Source organism: Amphiprion ocellaris, chromosome 19, assembly GCF_022539595.1.
Source record: "Amphiprion ocellaris isolate individual 3 ecotype Okinawa chromosome 19, ASM2253959v1, whole genome shotgun sequence".
Taxonomy (NCBI): Eukaryota; Metazoa; Chordata; class Actinopteri; family Pomacentridae; genus Amphiprion; species Amphiprion ocellaris.
Window position 1 is genome coordinate 29,559,608 of NC_072784.1, and position 18,341 is coordinate 29,577,948.

The following is an 18,341-nucleotide window of genomic DNA, read 5'->3' on the forward strand; positions in this document are numbered from 1 at the left end:
CAAATACTACAAACACGAACAAATAAAGTCAGATTTACAGACCTGACTGGACTACAAGGTACATAATGGAACTGCTTTAAAGTTGCATAATGCAGTTGAATCATATTTTTTATGAGTTTTATGAATTTATTTTGGGATTAATAACATTTTTATCCTATCTTTAGAAATCGGGTTGGGATAACAGTTGAAAATCTGGCAGCTTGGATAGTGATAACATGACAAAATTGCTTTAAATTTGCACAATACAGTAAATAGTATTAGTATTAGATTTAAAAAATTCTTTGGAATTATTACCATTCTTTTCATATCTTATCTTAACCCTCATGTCGTCCTGCAGGTCAAATTGACACGGTTTAAAGTTTGAAAATGTGGGGGAAAAAAATATTTTCACAGTGAAACTTCTGATGTCCACATTTTCAAAATTTTTGGGAAATCTTTGAACATTTTTTGGTGGAAAAAAAAGAAATGTTAAAAATGTTTCTGAAGAACATTCACAAAAAAATCAACCAAAATTTTGGTTGATTTTTTTGTGAATGCCCTTAAAGAAAATATTAGAAGTTTTACTAATATATATGGAATCATTTTAGATATTTTTCAGATTTTTTGGGAAGATTTTTACTCATTTTTTGAAAATATTTCCAAGAATTTAAATAAAAATTTTAAGGGAAACTTTCAAGGAATTATTGGAATTTTCTTCCTGAAGGTTTTGCAAATTTTCAGAAATTTGGGGAATTTTTTTTGCTGAATTTTTGGATTTTTTCAGACAAGGAAACAATATTTTTTGGTGCCCATAAATGAAGACAACAGGAGGGTTAAGGAATCAAGTTAATAAAATTCTAAAAATTAAAAATAAAAAAAATCTAAAATTCTATCTTATCTTGAGAAAACCAGTTGGGATAATAATTCAAAATCTGGCACCTTGGATAATACTAACATGAAAAAACCGCTTTAAAGTTGCACAATACAGTAAATAATATTAGGTTTCAAGAATTTCCTCATCTATCATTAAAAGAAAATGAGTCCAAATGTTAATAATGAGATAAATTATGTATATTTTTGAATAAATTAATGCGATAATGAGTTAGTTGGACTGGAGATTTGACATCTATTTGCCAGTATATGTAATAAATGAAAGCTTTATTGTGTGTTGGAGCTCTGGTCTGACCCAGGTCCTGTAATTACATAAGTCTGCGCACTGGACTGACTGCGGCACCGGCTGTGTTTTGACGCTGCGCACAGCAGAGAGCGGCTCCGTCACGTTAATCTGGATTAGAGTTCGGTCCGGTCTGCAGCCAGGACTCCAGTAATCACATTACTCCGCGTTGGGCTGCTGCCTGCTGGGAGGAGGAGGAGGAGGAGGAGGAAGAGGAGGAAGAAGCGGCGATGTGAGGCGGAGGCTGCAGTCGTCTCCGCGCCGAGCTGCTCGTCTAAAGCCCACGTCCCGAGGACTTCTGTGGGATTCCTGCAGCGGAGGAACACGAGCTGGGATGTGAGGAAAGTTGTGCGTGTTGCGGATGTTTTGCAGCTCTGCAGCAGGAGCAGCAGCAGGAGCAGCAGCAGCATCCACACTCAGCACTGCAGGAGCTGCTGCCTCCAACGGGACTCCCTCAACCTGAGGACAGAGGAGGCTTCTCTGCCCACCATGGCACCAGCAGGTAAGGACTCATCATCTACTGACTGCACCAGGCTCTGTTTGAAAGATCATCTACAGGCAGGAGGGCTGATAATGGAGCACAAAGAGGATTCTTTGAGGGCTAAAAAGTTTAAAGACAATATCTCCAGGGAGGATTCAAATAGGCTCATTTGAATGAAAGTAGGAGGCTCATTATTATCAGCAAACAAATTCATTGAGTAAATATGTCATCTCAAGGCTTTTTTATTGGTTAATCATATGTAAACTGTCAAAACATAGTGAAAGAATTCCTTCAGTTGCCTTGTTTTGTCCAAAAAGTCCAAAGAAAACAAATTTATGATCCCTGAAAACAAAGAAAAACTGCAAATTCTTGCAATTGCAAAGTGAAAAACAGAAAATTTTGGTCATTTTTTTAAAAAAAAGGATGTCAAACAATATTCTGTTGATCAACAAACAAAATAATTGAGTAAATGTGTCATCTCAAGGCTTTTTTAGTGGTTAATCATGTGTGAAATCCCAAAAAACTGCAAATTCTTACATTTAAAATGTGGGAAACAGAAAATTTTGCCTTTTTTAAAAAAGGAAATGATGTCAAACCATGCTCTGTCAGTCAGCAAACAAATTAATTGAGTGATTATGTCGTCTCAAGGATTTTTTATTGGTAAATCAGTTTTATCAGTTTACAGGGAGGATTCAAATGAGCCACTTTTGTGACAGAAAAGTGTCTCATTTGAATCCTCCCTGGAGATATTATGTTAATGATGTGCGGAGGTGAAGTCCAGCTCCACTAACGCTGACCGTATGATACCCAAACAAACACAAGCCGGTGCCAAATGGGTCAGCCTTCAGGGTCAAACGGTGGCCAGAGGATTAAAGATGCCCTGCAGGTTCCTGTGAAGCCAGGCTGATGGACTTTTATGGAGTAGATCATATTCTGCCTCCGTTTTATCTCCTCGTCCTCTTTAATCCAGGATAGAGAGGCTGGGAGGAGGACAGCAGCAGAAAGACATGATATTTTGGACCAGTTCAGAACTGTGCTGACGTCAGGGATAAAAGTGGGATTCTGTGCCGGTCACTTCATTCCTCCTCTTCCACTTTAATCCACTTTAACTGATCCACTGATTGATTATGACTGTGCCAGATCTGACAGGACTTCTGTTTGTGCCACTTTGATAACCACCTTAAAATACAGACCTGCCATATAAATAAATCCATCCATTAAAAAACTCCATGAACGTTTTAGTCATTTGGAGACTCTCATCCAACCTATTATTATCAAAACACAGCTTTCTCATGTGAAACCTTGTATTTAAACACATTTTTAGTATCAGAAAAAGCCTTGAGAAAACACATTTACTCAATTAATGCCAGAAATTCTCAGTTTCACACCTTGTAAATACGAGAAATTGCAGTTTTTCTTTGTTTTCTGGGACCATAAACTGATTTTCTTTGGATTTTTTGGACAAAACAAGACAACTGAAGGAATTCTTTCACTATTTTTTGACATTTGACAGATGATTAACCAACACAAAAGCTTTGAGATGACATATTTACTCAATTAATGTGTTTGCTGATTGACAGAATATTGTCAATGGTATAATTTTCTTATTTTAAAAAGGCCAAACATTCTCTGTTTCACACCTTTTAAATGCAAGAATGTGCACTTTTCCTTCATTTTCTGGGTTTAGAAACTGATTTTCTTTGGATTTTTTGGACAAAATAAGACAACAGAAGGAATTCTTTCACTATTTTTGACGTATTACAGATGATTAATCAATTATCCCTGGAGAACACCTCATCTAATACCTTAAATTCTTCTATTATTGAATATAAAGAAAAATAACTGCTCTAATTTCTTGTCCCAGTGCACAAACCACCAGCTCCAGACCCTTCCCCTGCAATCATGAGTCCGTTCTCTTACTTGTGCAGAAATTGATCCACTGTCCTGCCTGGAAAGCTGCCAGATCCGAGCTGACCGTGTTCCTCGGAGCTGCAAAAGGTTTTCCACTCGCCGTCAGCATGAAGTGATCCAAACTGACTCCCGAGTAGAAATTGATCAGGGTGATGCAGGAGCGTCTGGAGCAGCTAAAGCGCTGTCAGAGCTGCACTTTGGGTTAATTAGATTGACAAACAGCCCGGCAGGTCGGCGCTAAAATTATTATCTCGCCTTTATGAATAGTGCAGGGGAGAGATAAGCCACAAGCAAGTTTAAATCATGTGGCGACAGATTTCAGGCCCTGAAAATTGGTTTTCATCCGAGGGAAAGATAGAATTTATGCTCAAGATGCTTTTATGAAATAAAATGCAGCAATTATGAGGCAAAAACTACTGTTTAACCTAAGCTGCATCCTCAGTGAATGATGCAGTTTCCCTCTTCCAGTGGAGTCACAGTTCTAGACACAGAAAACCAGATTAAACGCCCGAATAAAGGTATTTATTACAGTACTCAACTCTTTTTATCATTTGCTAGCACAGTAAATGAGTTATACTTACATTTACAGCATAAATGCAGCAGACAGCAGCATTATTCTGTCTTCAAACATCCCTTGTAGAATATAAGAGTAATATTTATCTCACATCCATCATTTTCTTCATGTTTTTTCACTGTATGTTTCTGTATGGAAGCACTCATTTAGTCAAATAATTAGTTTGCTGATTGACGGAATATTAATTGGCATCATTTTCTTTTTGTAAAACAGCCAAACATTCCTGGTTTCCGTCATTTTAAATGTAAGAATTTGCCATTTTCCTTTATTTCATCTCATTGTAAACTGATTTTCTTTGTCCATTATTTTTGTCATGTTTTTTCCGTACTTTTTTCCCCCTATGGAAGCAGTTATACAAAGTGAACTGCAAACTTCTCATGATCCCGTACTGAAAGAAAGAAAAAATCACTTGCATTTACTCGATTTTAATGTGCAATTAACTCCCACACTATCAGAATAAGGCCAAATAGTGTAATTATTCTCTTTTTCTTAATAAATTATTGCTTGTCAAACAAAAATTTAGTTGCCATAACTCCAGTTTATTGTGTCATGTTTTCAACTGTTACCTCAACTTGACTTCTAAGGATAAAATGAGATGGAATTTGTAAATATTGCCAAATATCTCACTGTGATAATTTTATGTGACAGCCAGCACAAGCAGCTGTAAATACATGAAACTGAACAACGCACCAAAATGTAATTCATGTCCCAAGCGTCTTCATTTCCTGTCATAAAATCCTCTTAAATATGAAGGATTACGGTTAATTCTCTCTCAGTCTGGACCCTACTGTAGCTGTGTTGGCTGTTGGTGAAGTATTCGGTCCAGTCGTCCTGCTGTGATCCACGTCTGCGGCCGGAAAAGGCTCGTTATGGATCCGTACGCTCTGAAAACCAATGATTTCCTGTGGGAGCGTCTGATCGTTATGCTTCTCTAATGGACAGCGGTTGAAAAGGAGCAGCTCTGTACACCAGAAATGACAACAGGACTTCATTTCCACGGGAGGTGATGCAGTCACAGCTGTTTTCTCTTCAATCAGAAGTTTGGATTTGATTTGTAGAGTTGCTGTTTTCAATCCTGGAACCATTCAGGAAGGTTTATGGCAACAGAAGAAGATTGATGTTGCTCTGAGCATCTTCCTTAATGTTTTGCATCATTTTCTTCTGAAAAAAAGGCAAACATTCCTGGTTTCCGTCATTTTCAATGTAAGAATTTGCAGTTTTTCTTTGTTTTATCTCAGTGTAAATTTATTTTCTTTGGATTTTTTGGACAAAACAAGCCAACAGAAGGAATTCTTTTACTATTTTTTGACATTTTACATATGATTAACCAACAAAAAAAGCCTTGAATTGACACATTTCCTCAATTAATTTGTTTGCTAATTGACAGAACGTGACTTGGAATCCTTTTCTTTTTTTAAAAAAAGGCCAAACGTTCCTAGTTTCCATCTTTTAAATGTGAGAATTTGCATTTTTTTCTAATTTTCTGGGACTGTACACTGATTTTCTTTGAGGTTTTTGACCAAAACAAAACAACTGAAGGAATTCTTTCGCTATTTTTTTACATTTGACAAATGGTTAACCAATTAAAAAGCTTGGAAGTGACACATTTACTCAATTCATTTGTTTGCTGAGTGACAGAATATTGATTGGCAACCTTTTCTTTTTAAAGAAATTCTCTGTTTTCCACTTTTTAAATGTGAGAATTTGCATTTTTTTTTTTTTTAATCTCATCATCAACTCCAAAGAGAAGAAGACTGCTGTTGTTCTGAGCATCTTCCCTAAATGAACGTGTCAAACAGCTCATTGGATCATGGCTAATAGATTACTGCATGGCCGGATCATTGCATCTAATTTAGGATTAGCTGCATCTCTGTGCTAATGACTCCTTTCCAGAAACAATCCGCCCCTGTCTTATCTCACACTCAGACTGGATGCGAACTGACGGCACAAAGTGAACCAGTTTTCCTGCAGAGGAGCAGCTCAGGACAAAGTTTCAGAGGGGATTAGAAAGAAAGGGCGAAGAAGTTAAAGAGGAGAGAAAATTAGAAAAGGTTCTGAGGTGGGAAGGGAATAGAAAGAAGGTCAGAGCAGCAGAGGTTTGGTGTTAAAAGTTGGAGCTGCTAAAATAACCACATTTCTTTTTCCTCTCTTCGTTTCTAGGGTCCAGTGTGACGGACTTCATGCTACCTGAGAAAGATGTTCCAAGTCTCCGCATCTCAGCAGACTGCATCTGCATTTCTTTAACCAGATTCACCCCTTAGCTGCTGTTTATGGCCATCATGGAGGAGAGCAAGCTCATCTTCAGCCTGGACCACCGTGACGAAGGTCCCTCGGTGGCTTTTTCCAAAGACAAACCACCAACCAGCCGACCGGACATGAGCTTGGGGATCAATCTAGACCTGAGCCAGGGCCACCGCTCCCAGCCTCCCTTCCTGCCTCACTCCCCCTCATCTCCAGGCTCTTTAGCTGATCTGTCAGCATCGTCAGCAGGCCTGCTTGTCACCAGCAACCTGGTCAAGTCCTCCTCCACGGACCTGGAGCCCAGAGAGAGCGGCTCTCTGAGGGGGAAACCTCTCCTGAGTCTGGTCAAGTCTCTGAGCACGGAGATCTCCCGCCGGGTCGAGCCTGAGGTCAACCTCTCCAAGTCCGACTCCAAGCTTCACCTGCATCCCTGGAAGCAGCTCACGCATCCAAAGATCCCAGAGGCCCGGCCTGTAACCGGGGGGCTGAGTGAGAATGACGACTGGGTATCGCCTCCCTCCACGGGCAGCATGTCGCCCACTGAGCCCCGGGGCAGCTCACTGATCGCCGAGCTGGAGGACACTCGGAGGAAGTTCTCAGAGGCCATGCAGGACCCGCTGAGCATGCTGAGCAAGATTATGGGGGATGAAAGCCCCAAGCAGGGGAGGGCTTCTGGTGCCGGAGACTCGCCGGCCTCACAGGTCAGCTGTAGAGGAGACGGAGGCGGCGAAGACTCAGAGCCAAAGTGCCGAAGGAGAACCGACAGTGAGCACAGAGGCGTTTGTGAAACTCCCCTCAGAAGACTCCAAAAAGAGTCGCTGATCAAATCATCCATCTCTCCAGAACGCCAAACCCACAGCAAGGACAGCCATTTTGAAATCTGCACCTATGGGGACACGATTCAGGTGGTGGAGCTCCAGCACTCCTCCAGAGGGGCTCATCACAGGACTTACCCCCAGACTAGAGTCACGGTGCCGGGTTCAACGCTGCCCCTGTACTGGCTCTTCCCAGTGGGACTTCTAGCTTATGGCTTCTTCGTGCTGCCGCTGCCCTCCTACGTGACGGGTCTGTCTGTCGGGGTCGCATGCGGATTTATTCTGGGCCTGGTGGTTGTTTTCATGTTTGCTCCTCGACGATCAGCTGCCAGAAGAAACAGGGACTCTCGCTTTAGCAAATCCAGCCCCTTGAACATGGATCCACTGGACGGGAAGCTCAAAGATCCAGAAATCCTCGAGGTAATAAATGAGTAAAAGCCTGTTTATGGTGATACTGTGTGTCTGTTCTGTCTCAGTCTCTGTGCAGTGTATATTCATGTAAATGTTACAGAAAATAAGAGATCAGGTATTTATGTGGAAAACTGTTCTGTCAGTCATCTTATGGATACTAAATGCAGAAGCGTCACAATTTCACCACAACATTTACTCTCTGGTTTTGCATGAATATCTCTGTTGGAAGAGGAAGAGGTGTGAAGGAGTTCTGCAGTAATTTGAATGCATGATAAGTTTCTGCTTTGCCTTTTTATACAAGGAACCAATGTGTTGTCCAGTCGGCATGTGGACATGACCTTCTGTCTTTCTGAGCCAAGCTATGCTAGCAGCAGATGTAGGGATGCCAAAGATGGTTGGAGCTCCACTTTATTTGTTATTGATCAAATAAAGGCAAAAACATTTAATTTCCATCACCTGTAAATAGTGCTAGTTTGCAAATGTTAGCATGTTAACTAAATTTATTTATAATGCACCAACAGGATCGTTGTTTAGTTGTTTTTTTTTTGCTCAGTGACAGAGTGCAATGACAATAGAATAATAATAAATAATTATATGTGTTAAAGTGAATAATATTGTAAATGAGGTGTCCTTTCTTCCTTACATAATTCTCTGAACACCAAAGCCTGCTGGCAGGGGTTAAAACAACATTATCTTTTTCAAAAATCTGCCAAATTTACACAATATATCATAGCTACAAACTGTAAAAATATCTTTTTTAAATGTAGAATTTTCAAAAGCACCTCAGACACGATAGGTTTAAAGGACTGAAAGAACTCGACAAAATCTAAACTTAGAATTGTGGCATATCTTGTTTGAAAAAATGGCAAAAATAAACTGTTAGCACAAACCAGATTTTGTAAAAAACAAAAGAATTCTGCACTTCTCAGGGCAACCGTGAAGCTATTAATGACTCAGCTACAACCAACAGTCACATGGCAAAAATTCAGAGAGTTTATGGCTGCACTGTGTGTTTGTTGTGTTTACACAGAGCAGACAGGTATGAAAACAAATTAACAACATGTGCAGTAAAATATCCACAGTATGGAGTATGTTGTCAGCATTTTTTTACAGTGTTGGTAAAACCTGTGGGCATTTGAGAAAATGTTGTACATGCTGTTTCCATTTTTAAACATTTTTGTAAAACAAATAATCATAGATATGTAACTTTCTTATTTTCTTTTTAAGTTGTTTCGATATAACTTTAATATACTTCACAAAATACATATTCTGAGTTCTCTCTACTTCTAGTCATGGTTGTCCTGTTTCTATGACTTTAGTTTGTTGTGAAAAATGATCCCAGGAGCTAGAAATGAGTTCACTAATTTAAAAAAAAGTTGGAATTAGAATCAAACTGCAGGCGGTGATGATAGTAAACATCATGTCTAGTAAACATCAGCCTGTTAGCATTGTCAGCGTGAGCCTGTTAGCAAGCTGACATTAGGATTTAACTCATATACAGCCTCACAGAACCACCAGCATGCTGGATTTACACTCTGTAGTCTTGTTCTGTATGCAGAGAAACGTCTGCAGCTGCTTCTAAACACTCTCTGGTACAAATTTGGCTTTATGGAAATGAGCTTCAGGCTCCAGTGTTTGTTTGTGAGGCTGACAGATCAAAACAACAAGCAGCAGCAGGAGCAGCAGCAGCAGCTATATGAGGCTCTGGAAAGCACTAAAGAAATATAGCGCTATCAGCTGTGCCTAATGGATTAGTTTTAAGGTAATTGCTGTTTTTAAAAAACTGCTGTCAGGCTCAGCAGGTTTATCATCAAACAGACGGTCATTTCGATAACAGCTTCCTCAAAGCGCTTCTTGACAGCTCTGCTGAGAGTCGGTCGCTGTCAGTAAACGCAGCGTGAGCAACATCAAACGAGGTGAAGTTTATGGGGACAGAGGAGCTACTAGAGGCTCTTCAGACACACCCACAGGGTTTAATGAGACAGATGTACTCAGCCATGGCTCGTGTTTCCTCTCCTGCTGAGCTGCACCGTTTGCACCACTCACTATGAACAGAACCTGCCTCAGTGCAATCTTTCTTCATAGAATTGTAGACGTTAACGCTTGGTTCAATGGAACCTCAATGCAAAACGCAACATAAGACGGCAAACATCCCACAGAAGCTGTAAAATCCTCCCAATAAAGAGCCTGTAATAAATCAGCTCAAATAGAAGAAATGTTAAAATCATCAACTTATGAAGGAAAAATATATTAGGTCATTCCAGAACTGGAAAACATTTTACATCCCACCCTTAAAATTTCAAATAATTCATGTACAAAATACTAAAACATGCAGTTGTTGTGTAAATGTTCTTGTCCTGATACCAAATCAAAAAAACTAGGACACAAGAATGTTTGAAAATATTTTTTAAAATACCAAATAAGTCTAGTGTTCCCACTAAAATGCCATTTTTCTCTTGTCCCACCCCCCTGATGACCAAATTGAATCTCAAATAAAACAGCTGAAATGAAATTTAAATCTCTTTTTTTTCACTGACATCTCTTGTAATTATGGAAGCATTTTTTTTTTAAATCAACACAATATTTTAGATAACAATTGTCATGCCTGGGGTTGCACAGTGGCGTAGTGGTTAGCACTTCCGCCTTGCAGCTAGAAGATCCCTGGTTCGTGTCCTGGCCTTGGAGTTTGCATGTTCTCCCTGTGCATGTGTGAGTTTTCTCTGGGTACTCCAGCTTCCTCCCACAGTCCAAAAATATACTGAGGTTAAATGTGAGTGTGCTTGTTTGTCTGTATATGTATTCCTGCGACAGACTGGTGACCTGTCCAGGGTGTCAGCTGGGATAGACTCCAGGACCCCTGCAACCCTAATGAGGATAAAGTGGTCTATAGATGATGGATGGATGGATGATTAAGCTTGGAACATGTGTCCTATAACATGTTAGCATAACCTTTTTAGCTGGTAGAGGCAAAGCTATGTCCTCTCTTCTATTTTTCATCTTTCCATCCCATTGTCAGCCTTGATTGAATGTCTCACTCTACCTCATATTATCAGGATCAGACTAATTCTTTGGACTGTTTTCCATCAGTCAGTTTGTCCTCTTGGTCAGCAGTAACAGCAACTAAATATCTAGCTTCTACTGCTGAGAAAAAGATCACATTAGCATGGATTAGCAACCCTGTTACTGTGATTAGAGTAGGGTTAGCAAACAACACAGAAAACATGGAATAAAAATGCTACCATTGATGTGGAAGCTGAGCCAATCAAGCCTTTGATAGTTTATTACCAATTACTGATGAAAATGGAGCAGAAAACTGGAAAAGAGAAGGTTTATTTTTCAAAACCTTTGAAGCCTAAATGTCCTCCAGTTCTGGAATGACCCTTATAGCTATTTCAAATCAAACAAAACAGCTGTAAATATTACAAAACAAATGCAAAAAAATATCACACTGGATTGAGTTGGATAATTAACCCAAAAATATTAGCACCAAGACAACTAGTAATTAATACTCTAAAGCGGGGCTAGTTAAAAGAACATACTTGAGGAAATATTGCTAGTAACTAAAAATACACGCGTTGAGAAGAAATATAGTTAAACTCTTCTTTATTTCCTTCCAGGGTTGGATGAATGAGACTCACAGCTACGACCCCGAAACCTTCCATCCCTCCATCACACACTCCGTCTACGTGACGCTGGAGGGCAGCCAGCTGCGCCTGTCTTACCCACGTGCCAACATCCCCCGGTGGGCAGCTTTCGACGAAACGCCCCACGAGGCCGTGTTCCTGCATTCACGCATTTACCAGCTGGCTAACTGTAAGGTCAGTGCATCTGCAGACAAATGCTCTCATTTGTTAATGCCAAGGGAAAAGAGAAAGCAGAGATGACCTCTCATCTGAACTCATCTCTGTCATCTCTCTGCATCCACGTTGTCATGTAACACGGAGGTGAAAGACGGATTACGCCTGAGGTGATGATGCACTGAATAAACTTGACCCCTCTGATGTTTTATTTGCACACTGAGGCAGGCGACGGAATAAAGCTAATTGATGAGAGCGTGGGCAGTGCAGCCAGCACTGCACTGTCAATGCAGTTTCTGCCTGCAAAAGCAAATTTCTTTTATGCAGATTTTGTTATTTTTTTGTACCACAGGTGTCTTTGGTGCCTCCTGGTTTGGCTCGTAAGAGGGTCTGGAACAAGAAGTACCCCATCTGCATCACTCTGGCTGAGGGGGAGGTCGGGGAGGAGAGCCTGTTCGAAGGGCAGGAGGAGGAAGAAAGGGCGGTAAAGGAGATAATTCAAGACTACCAGCTTCCTCTCAGCCTCTACCTGTTCGGTCGTACAGGCAGAGAGAAGGAGGAGTGGTTCCAGCACTTCCAGTTTTCTTCCAGGGTTGGAGGCCAGAGCAGTGTGAGCGGTGAGGAGAATGTAGGTAAGAAGATAAACGATGATTTAAAATAATTACGCCGATGTAAATACAGTTTGCAGCCTGGAAACATTGTGTTCAACCTGCATATAGAGGCTGTTAATTTGATACCGGACACATGATTTTACTACTTTTGCTGTTCTTACAGTTACATGCACCGACTCTCTGCTCACTGACTTCATGTTTCTGTCACTCAGACACAATATCCAGTGCAGAGGCTGTTAAAGAAAGCACTGAGGAGCTGCCTGACCTGCCAGGAGCGATAAGAACTAGAACGCTGCTGGACTACAGCACCTACATGACCCAACTGATTGGCTCAGAAAGCTGCGATCCCACCCCAAGCCCCTGCCACAGCAACAATGGAAGCCCGACAGCCTGCAAGAAGGTCAGTGAGCAACGCTTTCATTCGGATTTAGGTGCAACATCACAGAAATTCTCCATCTCAGGTTTCATTTAGAGAGTTTGTGCGATGCTGCACCTAAAGCCGAATGAAAGCGATCTTCATTTTCATTCGGCTTTAGGTGCAGCATCACACAAACTCTCCTTGTCAGGTTTCATTTAGAGCTTTCTATTATGAGTAGATACCATGGTGTTGTTTCAGCTGTATTTGCCCTTTGCGTGTCATGTTCTACATGGCTGCCATTGATCAAAGCTGGTCAATATCAGCTACTGTTCCATTGTTCTGCTCCGCCTCATCCTGGATGCTGCCTCAGCTCGACGCATAATGCTGAATAGACCATTGTTCAAAAATATCAGGTGTCACCTGGCTGGAAAAATATTTATAGTAACTGGTGCATCTGCAGAACATCTGACTGGGCTGATAATTCCTGCTAGGAGTGTTTGGGATCAGCACCCCACACAGAGACAATCTGTCTAGATGTTTAGATGAAGGTTGGGCTTTATTGATCTCAGCTCCATAACCTCTTGTGCAAACTGTGACAATTTCTGTGCTGTTCCCTGCAGATTCACACTGAAGAGCATGGTTCTGGAGGTCAAGCTGGAGCTGAGCCTGGTGCAGGAAGTGGGCCAGGTGGAAGCTCTGCAGAGGGCCAGTCCGCCTGGGTGAACTCCCTGGTAGGCAGGATTTTCTGGGACTTTCTCCGGGAGAAGTACTGGACCGATCAGGTGGCGCACAAGATTCAGAAGAAACTTAGCAAGATCAAGGTGAGGCTGGAGGAGAACGAAGCGGATTTAGTGGTTCTGATGAGGTGTAATCAGGCATAACATTAAGACCACCTACCTAATATTGTGTTGGTCCTCCGCATGTCGTCAAAAATGCTCTGAACCATTGGGCCTGGACCAGGGGAACTCTCAGGGTGTCCTATGGGGTCTGGACCAGAGGACCTCGCAGGGTGTCCTACGGGGTCTGGACCAGGGGACCTCTCAGGGTGTCCTATGGGGTCTGGACCAGGACGTTGGCAGTGGATCCTTTGGGTGCTCTGGGAATCAAACTTGTTCCACTGCATCCTGTTGAGGCTTGAACATAATGGGGTCTTGGAAGTTTCAAGGTCAAACCAACATCTTGGGCGATTGTCATGTTCCCTAAGATGTTCCTGATTGATGTTTTTTCAACATAATGTGGTGTATTTTCCTGTGAGGGCAGACCAGTGACATTTAGGATTGTCATTTGCATGTAGGAGTGTGCTTGATCTGGGACAACGTTTACTGGGGTGACTATGTCTCATCAACACAGACACCAGAATCGAAGGTTTTCCTGCAGAACACCACATAGTACCAATATGATCAACACTATTCACTTCACCTGTCAGTGGTCATAATGTTGTGGCTGATTGGTGTATTTAACAGGATTAGCAGATACTTGGTTAAGCTACATGATGACATGTCCCCTTTAAGGGATGAGCAAACTGTAGGTCAGAGCTCTTCTAACTGTGCCATTGGATGCAACAACCTGAACATCAGCACCTGTTTGTCCACAAGGTCAGAAGACATGACATGCATCAACTCTGCAGCTCTCCTCCTCAATTTGTGTGTTGGAGAGTCTGCTGATGATGCTCTATCTCTGGATCCCAAAGGCAGGAGGTGGGAGAGAGCAGAGCAGCCCTGATGGCATCGCAGCATCCCATTACTCATTTCCTGCCGTCCTCTATAACACGCAGCATCCTTTCTATTCTCACACACTGCAGGTTGCACTGTTTGCTCATTTGTTTGAGATAATTACCTCTGTGGACCTGTCTTTCACACAAAAACACCATGTTTAGCACTAAAATTCTCTGTTTGTCTCATTACAGTTGCCGTACTTTATGAATGAGCTGACTCTGGCTGATCTGGACATGGGAACCTGCCTTCCCCAAGTCCTCAGCACATCCAAACCTACACTGGACAGCAGAGGTACAGCATGGTTGTATTTATATGCCTAGCTAGTACTTCTTCATAGTACTACACACAAGTAGAAGTCGCAGATAACTCGGCAGGCTCTACCCAGATCTCTCTCTGTCCTGCGGTCAGTCCAGGCCGTGATCTCATTAGTTTCATTATAGGGTTCGCCGTACCTGCCCTCAAAGCTTTCCATTGTCTCCCCCTGAAGCGATTAGCAATCCTCTTAGCTTTGACTAAGCTCAACCAATAATAACATTCTAAAGCTATCCTCTGCTGGTCTTCTGTTCCTTCTAAAACAACATTGTGCCAGGCCAGATAAAGAAGAGATATTATGGCTCAGCCTCTAAACCAAAGTCAGGCTTTTGGATCATTAAGAAATCTGCTGCTGCTCACTGTTTCTGCCTCTCTCCTTAACTCTCTCTGCTCCTTCATCTCTAAGGCCTGTGGTTGGAGCTGGAGCTGGTGTACACAGGCTGCCTTCAGATGACCCTGGAGACTAAGATGAACCTCTGTAAGCTGGGTAAAGAGGGAGAGGACGAGGCCAACACTGTTCCAGAGACCCAGCAAATGGGGTGAGGCCAAGTTCACACTCCAGAGTGCTGCTGCATGAGGAGAAATTCTGTTTTCTAAGCTCAGCAGTTTGCAGTAATAAGTGCGACTGTTGTGTTTTGCAGCTGTAAGCCGCGGCTGTGCATACTGGCTGATAGCGATGAAGAGTCATCGAGTGCAGGGTCGTCTGATGAAGAGGATGTTCCCACATCTGAGCCTCAGGCGTCTCTGGGAGATAAGAGCAGCGTGGTAGCAGCTGATGGGTAAATTATGGACTTAATATGCAAGGTTACACTGCAAAGATGAATATATCAGAGGTCACAAACTGCGACGCATGTAATTGCATTCTGTTAGTGACGTTATGTAACAGCAAGTGTTTAAAATTCAGGACGTGCCCAAATCAGGTGTGCACGATGTTGGTCATTACTGCACTGCCATCATCTCTGGAATTAGGTCATTGTTAAGGTCAGCAGGTGCTTTTCCTGCAGTCAGAATTTCTGTTCTGAGAAGAATAATGAAGGAATAGTTCTCAGATGAAAAAAAAATCATCACGTAAAACAAGATGTAAAAAATAAGATGAATAGAGTTTAGATAGGTATGAAAATAATAACATGGAGCAAACATATCAATCAAATGAATTGTTGATGTAATTTCAGTAAAATTCTACTATTTCTACTATTCTAATTCTTCCTAATTTTGTCACTAGTCAGTAAAAAGTAGTAAAATGCATGAAGAGAGTTCTGATATTTTTCAGCTTTACAAAGAAATAAGTTTGGAAATCACTCATTTACATAAAGTTGAATATATTACAGATTTTTAAACAAAAAAAAATCTCTTTAGTATTCACCAAAGCAGTACTTTACAAATCAAAGACCTGTAGTAAATAAGATGTGACAATGATCGAAAACACCTGTTGTCATCACATCACTAATAGCAGCACATCTGGACATTAATGTGCTTCAAATTTTTGAAATAATTATTTGCAAGAGATCAAAAGGTCTTTGTCAACTGAGATGCAGACAATAAACTGGATGAAACATACAGAACATATACACTACCGCTCAAAAGTTTGTGGTCTCCCAGACAATTTCATGAAAACTCCCACTTTTCTCCATGTGCTAACATAACTGTACAAGGGTTTTCTAATCATCAATGAGCCTTTCAGCACCATTAGTTAACACAATGTAGCATTAGAACACAGGAGTGATGGTTGCTGGAAATGTTCCTCTGTACCTCTATGGAGATATTCCATTAAAAATCAGCTGTTTCCAGCTAGAATAGTCATTTACCACATTAACAATGTCCAGACTGGATTTATCATTCATTTCATGTTATCTTCATTGAAAAAAACAGTTTCTCTTTCAAAAATAAGGACATTTCTAAGTGACCTCAAACTTTTGAACGGTAGTGTATGTTTATACAAGGTGTCCCAAAAAATTGACGTCATTTGAGATGTACATATCGGAGTGACTACATAGTCAGGAGAAATGATACTTAATAGGATTTATTTTGGACATAAAATGTTTCGTTCTACAAATTTCAAATGAAAAATTCTGGGGGATGGTAATTTTATAACGTTCCAAAGTTATTACAAATGTTCAATGTGGCCGTCCAGATCCTTTTTTCTGACACAAACAGCCTTCCTCTTGAAACTTCTTATGCCACATCCTAGTCTGCTTTCTTGCCGCTTGTTTATGAAATTTTTAAACAAATTCATGTTGCACATTTGACAGAGTTTGGGCGTACTTCAATACACAGAACGCTTTAAACAAATTATTAGGTGATGAAATGATGTCAATTTTTTTGGGACACCCTGCATATAAAAGTAATGTGTTTTTATTTTGTGAATGTACTATAAAGCTTGGGAAACAGAGCTGCAGTCACCTTATGCCAAATGAAGACAGTTAAAAACTAAAAAGTAGTAAAAAAAAATGTATCCCTCCACCAGTAACTGATTTGCAAGAAACAAATATAGACCTTACATGTGATCTCTTGTCCTCCACAGGCACACGGGTGGCAGCACTAGTAGGAAGATTCTGAGATTTGTGGACAAGATAGCGAAGTCCAAGTACTTCCAGAAGGCCACAGAGAACGAGTACATCAAGAAGAAGATCGCTGAGGTCTCCAACATGCCCCTGATGCTCAGCGTCGAGGTGCTGGAGCTTTCTGGAACTCTGGCCGTCAACATCCCTCCTCCTCCTACAGACAGGATATGGTACTCGCTCTCTTGTAGAATGCTTTCCTTCTTTATCTGTTGGTTTCCTCACTAACAGTTGTTCCCTCTCAGGTACAGTTTCCGGGTGCCTCCCAGGTTAGACCTCCATGTGCGTCCCATGCTGGGGGAGAGGGAGGTCACCTTCACCCACGTCACAGAGTGGATCGAGAAGAAACTGCAGTGCGAGTTTCAGGTCAGTTCATCAGTGCATCTGTTTGGCCAGCTTTAATCCAAAACACTGAGAACATGGAGATCTAGCAAACATGAACCAAAAATATTCTAAAGTGAAAGAAAACACCAACGCAAGAAGTAAAATAGCAAACGTGAAATGCACAAGATGAAGAACATGAAGGAAAACCAGGCAAGTAAACAAGAGGTGACTCAGGAATCACAAGTAAAACCAGTGAGGTCAATGAAAAGATAGGGAAACAGACAAGCAGGAAACAAGCAGGAAATGTCAAAATAAAACAGGAAATAGACCCAATACCATGACAATTTTCTGTCTGTCAAAACTTTTCAGTCACTAACTTTCAGATACGTTTTTGTTGACCCTTTCCCTCCAACAGAAAGTGTTGGTCATGCCCAACATGGATGATCTTTATCTGCCTCTGATGACATCCGGCCTGGACAACCCGCCTCCATCCCACCAGTCCTCCATCCACTCCTCGTCCCAGCAGTCCTCCATGGAGTCTCAGGAGTACCTGTCAGAGTAGAGCTCCTTTCTGGGGCAATGCTGCTGAAAAATGAAAGTCTTATGGATCCTGAAGCTGAAGTTAAACCCACCCTGAGCTTGGCAGCGACCTGGAGACTGTGAGAATGGTGCTATAGTGCCCCCTACTGTGAAGCCCGTTGAACCAACACCCTGATGAGAGATTTTTTTAAGGACCGAAGACAGAAAAACTGAATGTTTGAACTGCACAAAAAAGTCTGTCTTTCTAAGAGGATGTTATTTGCTCAGTCCATTTTCTAATCCGCTGTGCAGGATTGCAAAGTAAGAAACTGAAAAACATGGAGAGGATCATGTGAAAAAACACTCAGATCTGTTCAATCAAGCTGCCATGCTGCATGTTTTATCTGCACAGAGTTAAAAACCTCATGGAGAATAAAAAAGTTGTTCAAAACTCTAATTATGTTGCTGAATTTAATCTCCAAACAATAGACAGATCCATTAATGCAGCTAAAACACAAATACACAGCTAAATATCACCAAAGATCGTTTATACAGAGGAGC

General features: G+C 41.3%; 1 protein-coding gene across 3 annotated transcripts; it reads left to right on the forward strand.

Moving 5' to 3' along the window:
- The first annotated feature begins 1,241 nt into the window (after positions 1–1,241).
- LOC111578203 (testis-expressed protein 2-like) lies at positions 1,242–18,237 on the forward strand. Of its 3 annotated transcripts, XM_055005496.1 has the most exons (13): positions 1,242–1,655; positions 3,563–5,122; positions 6,280–7,595; positions 11,204–11,404; positions 11,736–12,015; positions 12,207–12,394; positions 12,973–13,173; positions 14,259–14,358; positions 14,786–14,918; positions 15,021–15,158; positions 16,901–17,110; positions 17,183–17,303; positions 17,677–18,237. In XM_055005496.1, exons 3-13 carry the CDS (start codon positions 6,390–6,392, stop codon positions 17,821–17,823), a joined length of 2,925 nt encoding a protein of 974 aa, XP_054861471.1. In that variant the 5' UTR covers positions 1,242–1,655; positions 3,563–5,122; positions 6,280–6,389; the 3' UTR covers positions 17,824–18,237. The 3 variants fall into 3 exon arrangements, with proteins under 3 accessions (XP_054861471.1, XP_023140621.3, XP_035810803.2); XM_023284853.3 differs by lacking the exon at positions 3,563–5,122 and having other exon boundaries at positions 1,243–1,655; XM_035954910.2 differs by lacking the exons at positions 1,242–1,655; positions 3,563–5,122 and adding an exon at positions 5,158–5,322.
- Positions 18,238–18,341: the final 104 nt, after the last annotated feature.

Coding starts and splice junctions, on each gene's coding strand:
- LOC111578203 (XM_055005496.1), top strand. CDS start 6,390: ATGGCCATCATGGAGGAGAGCAAGCTCATCTTCAGCCTGGACCACCGT. Junction 14,359..14,785: donor ACCTACACTGGACAGCAGAG/GTACAGCATGGT, acceptor TTCATCTCTAAG/GCCTGTGGTTGGAGCTGGAG. Junction 17,304..17,676: donor AACTGCAGTGCGAGTTTCAG/GTCAGTTCATCA, acceptor TCCCTCCAACAG/AAAGTGTTGGTCATGCCCAA.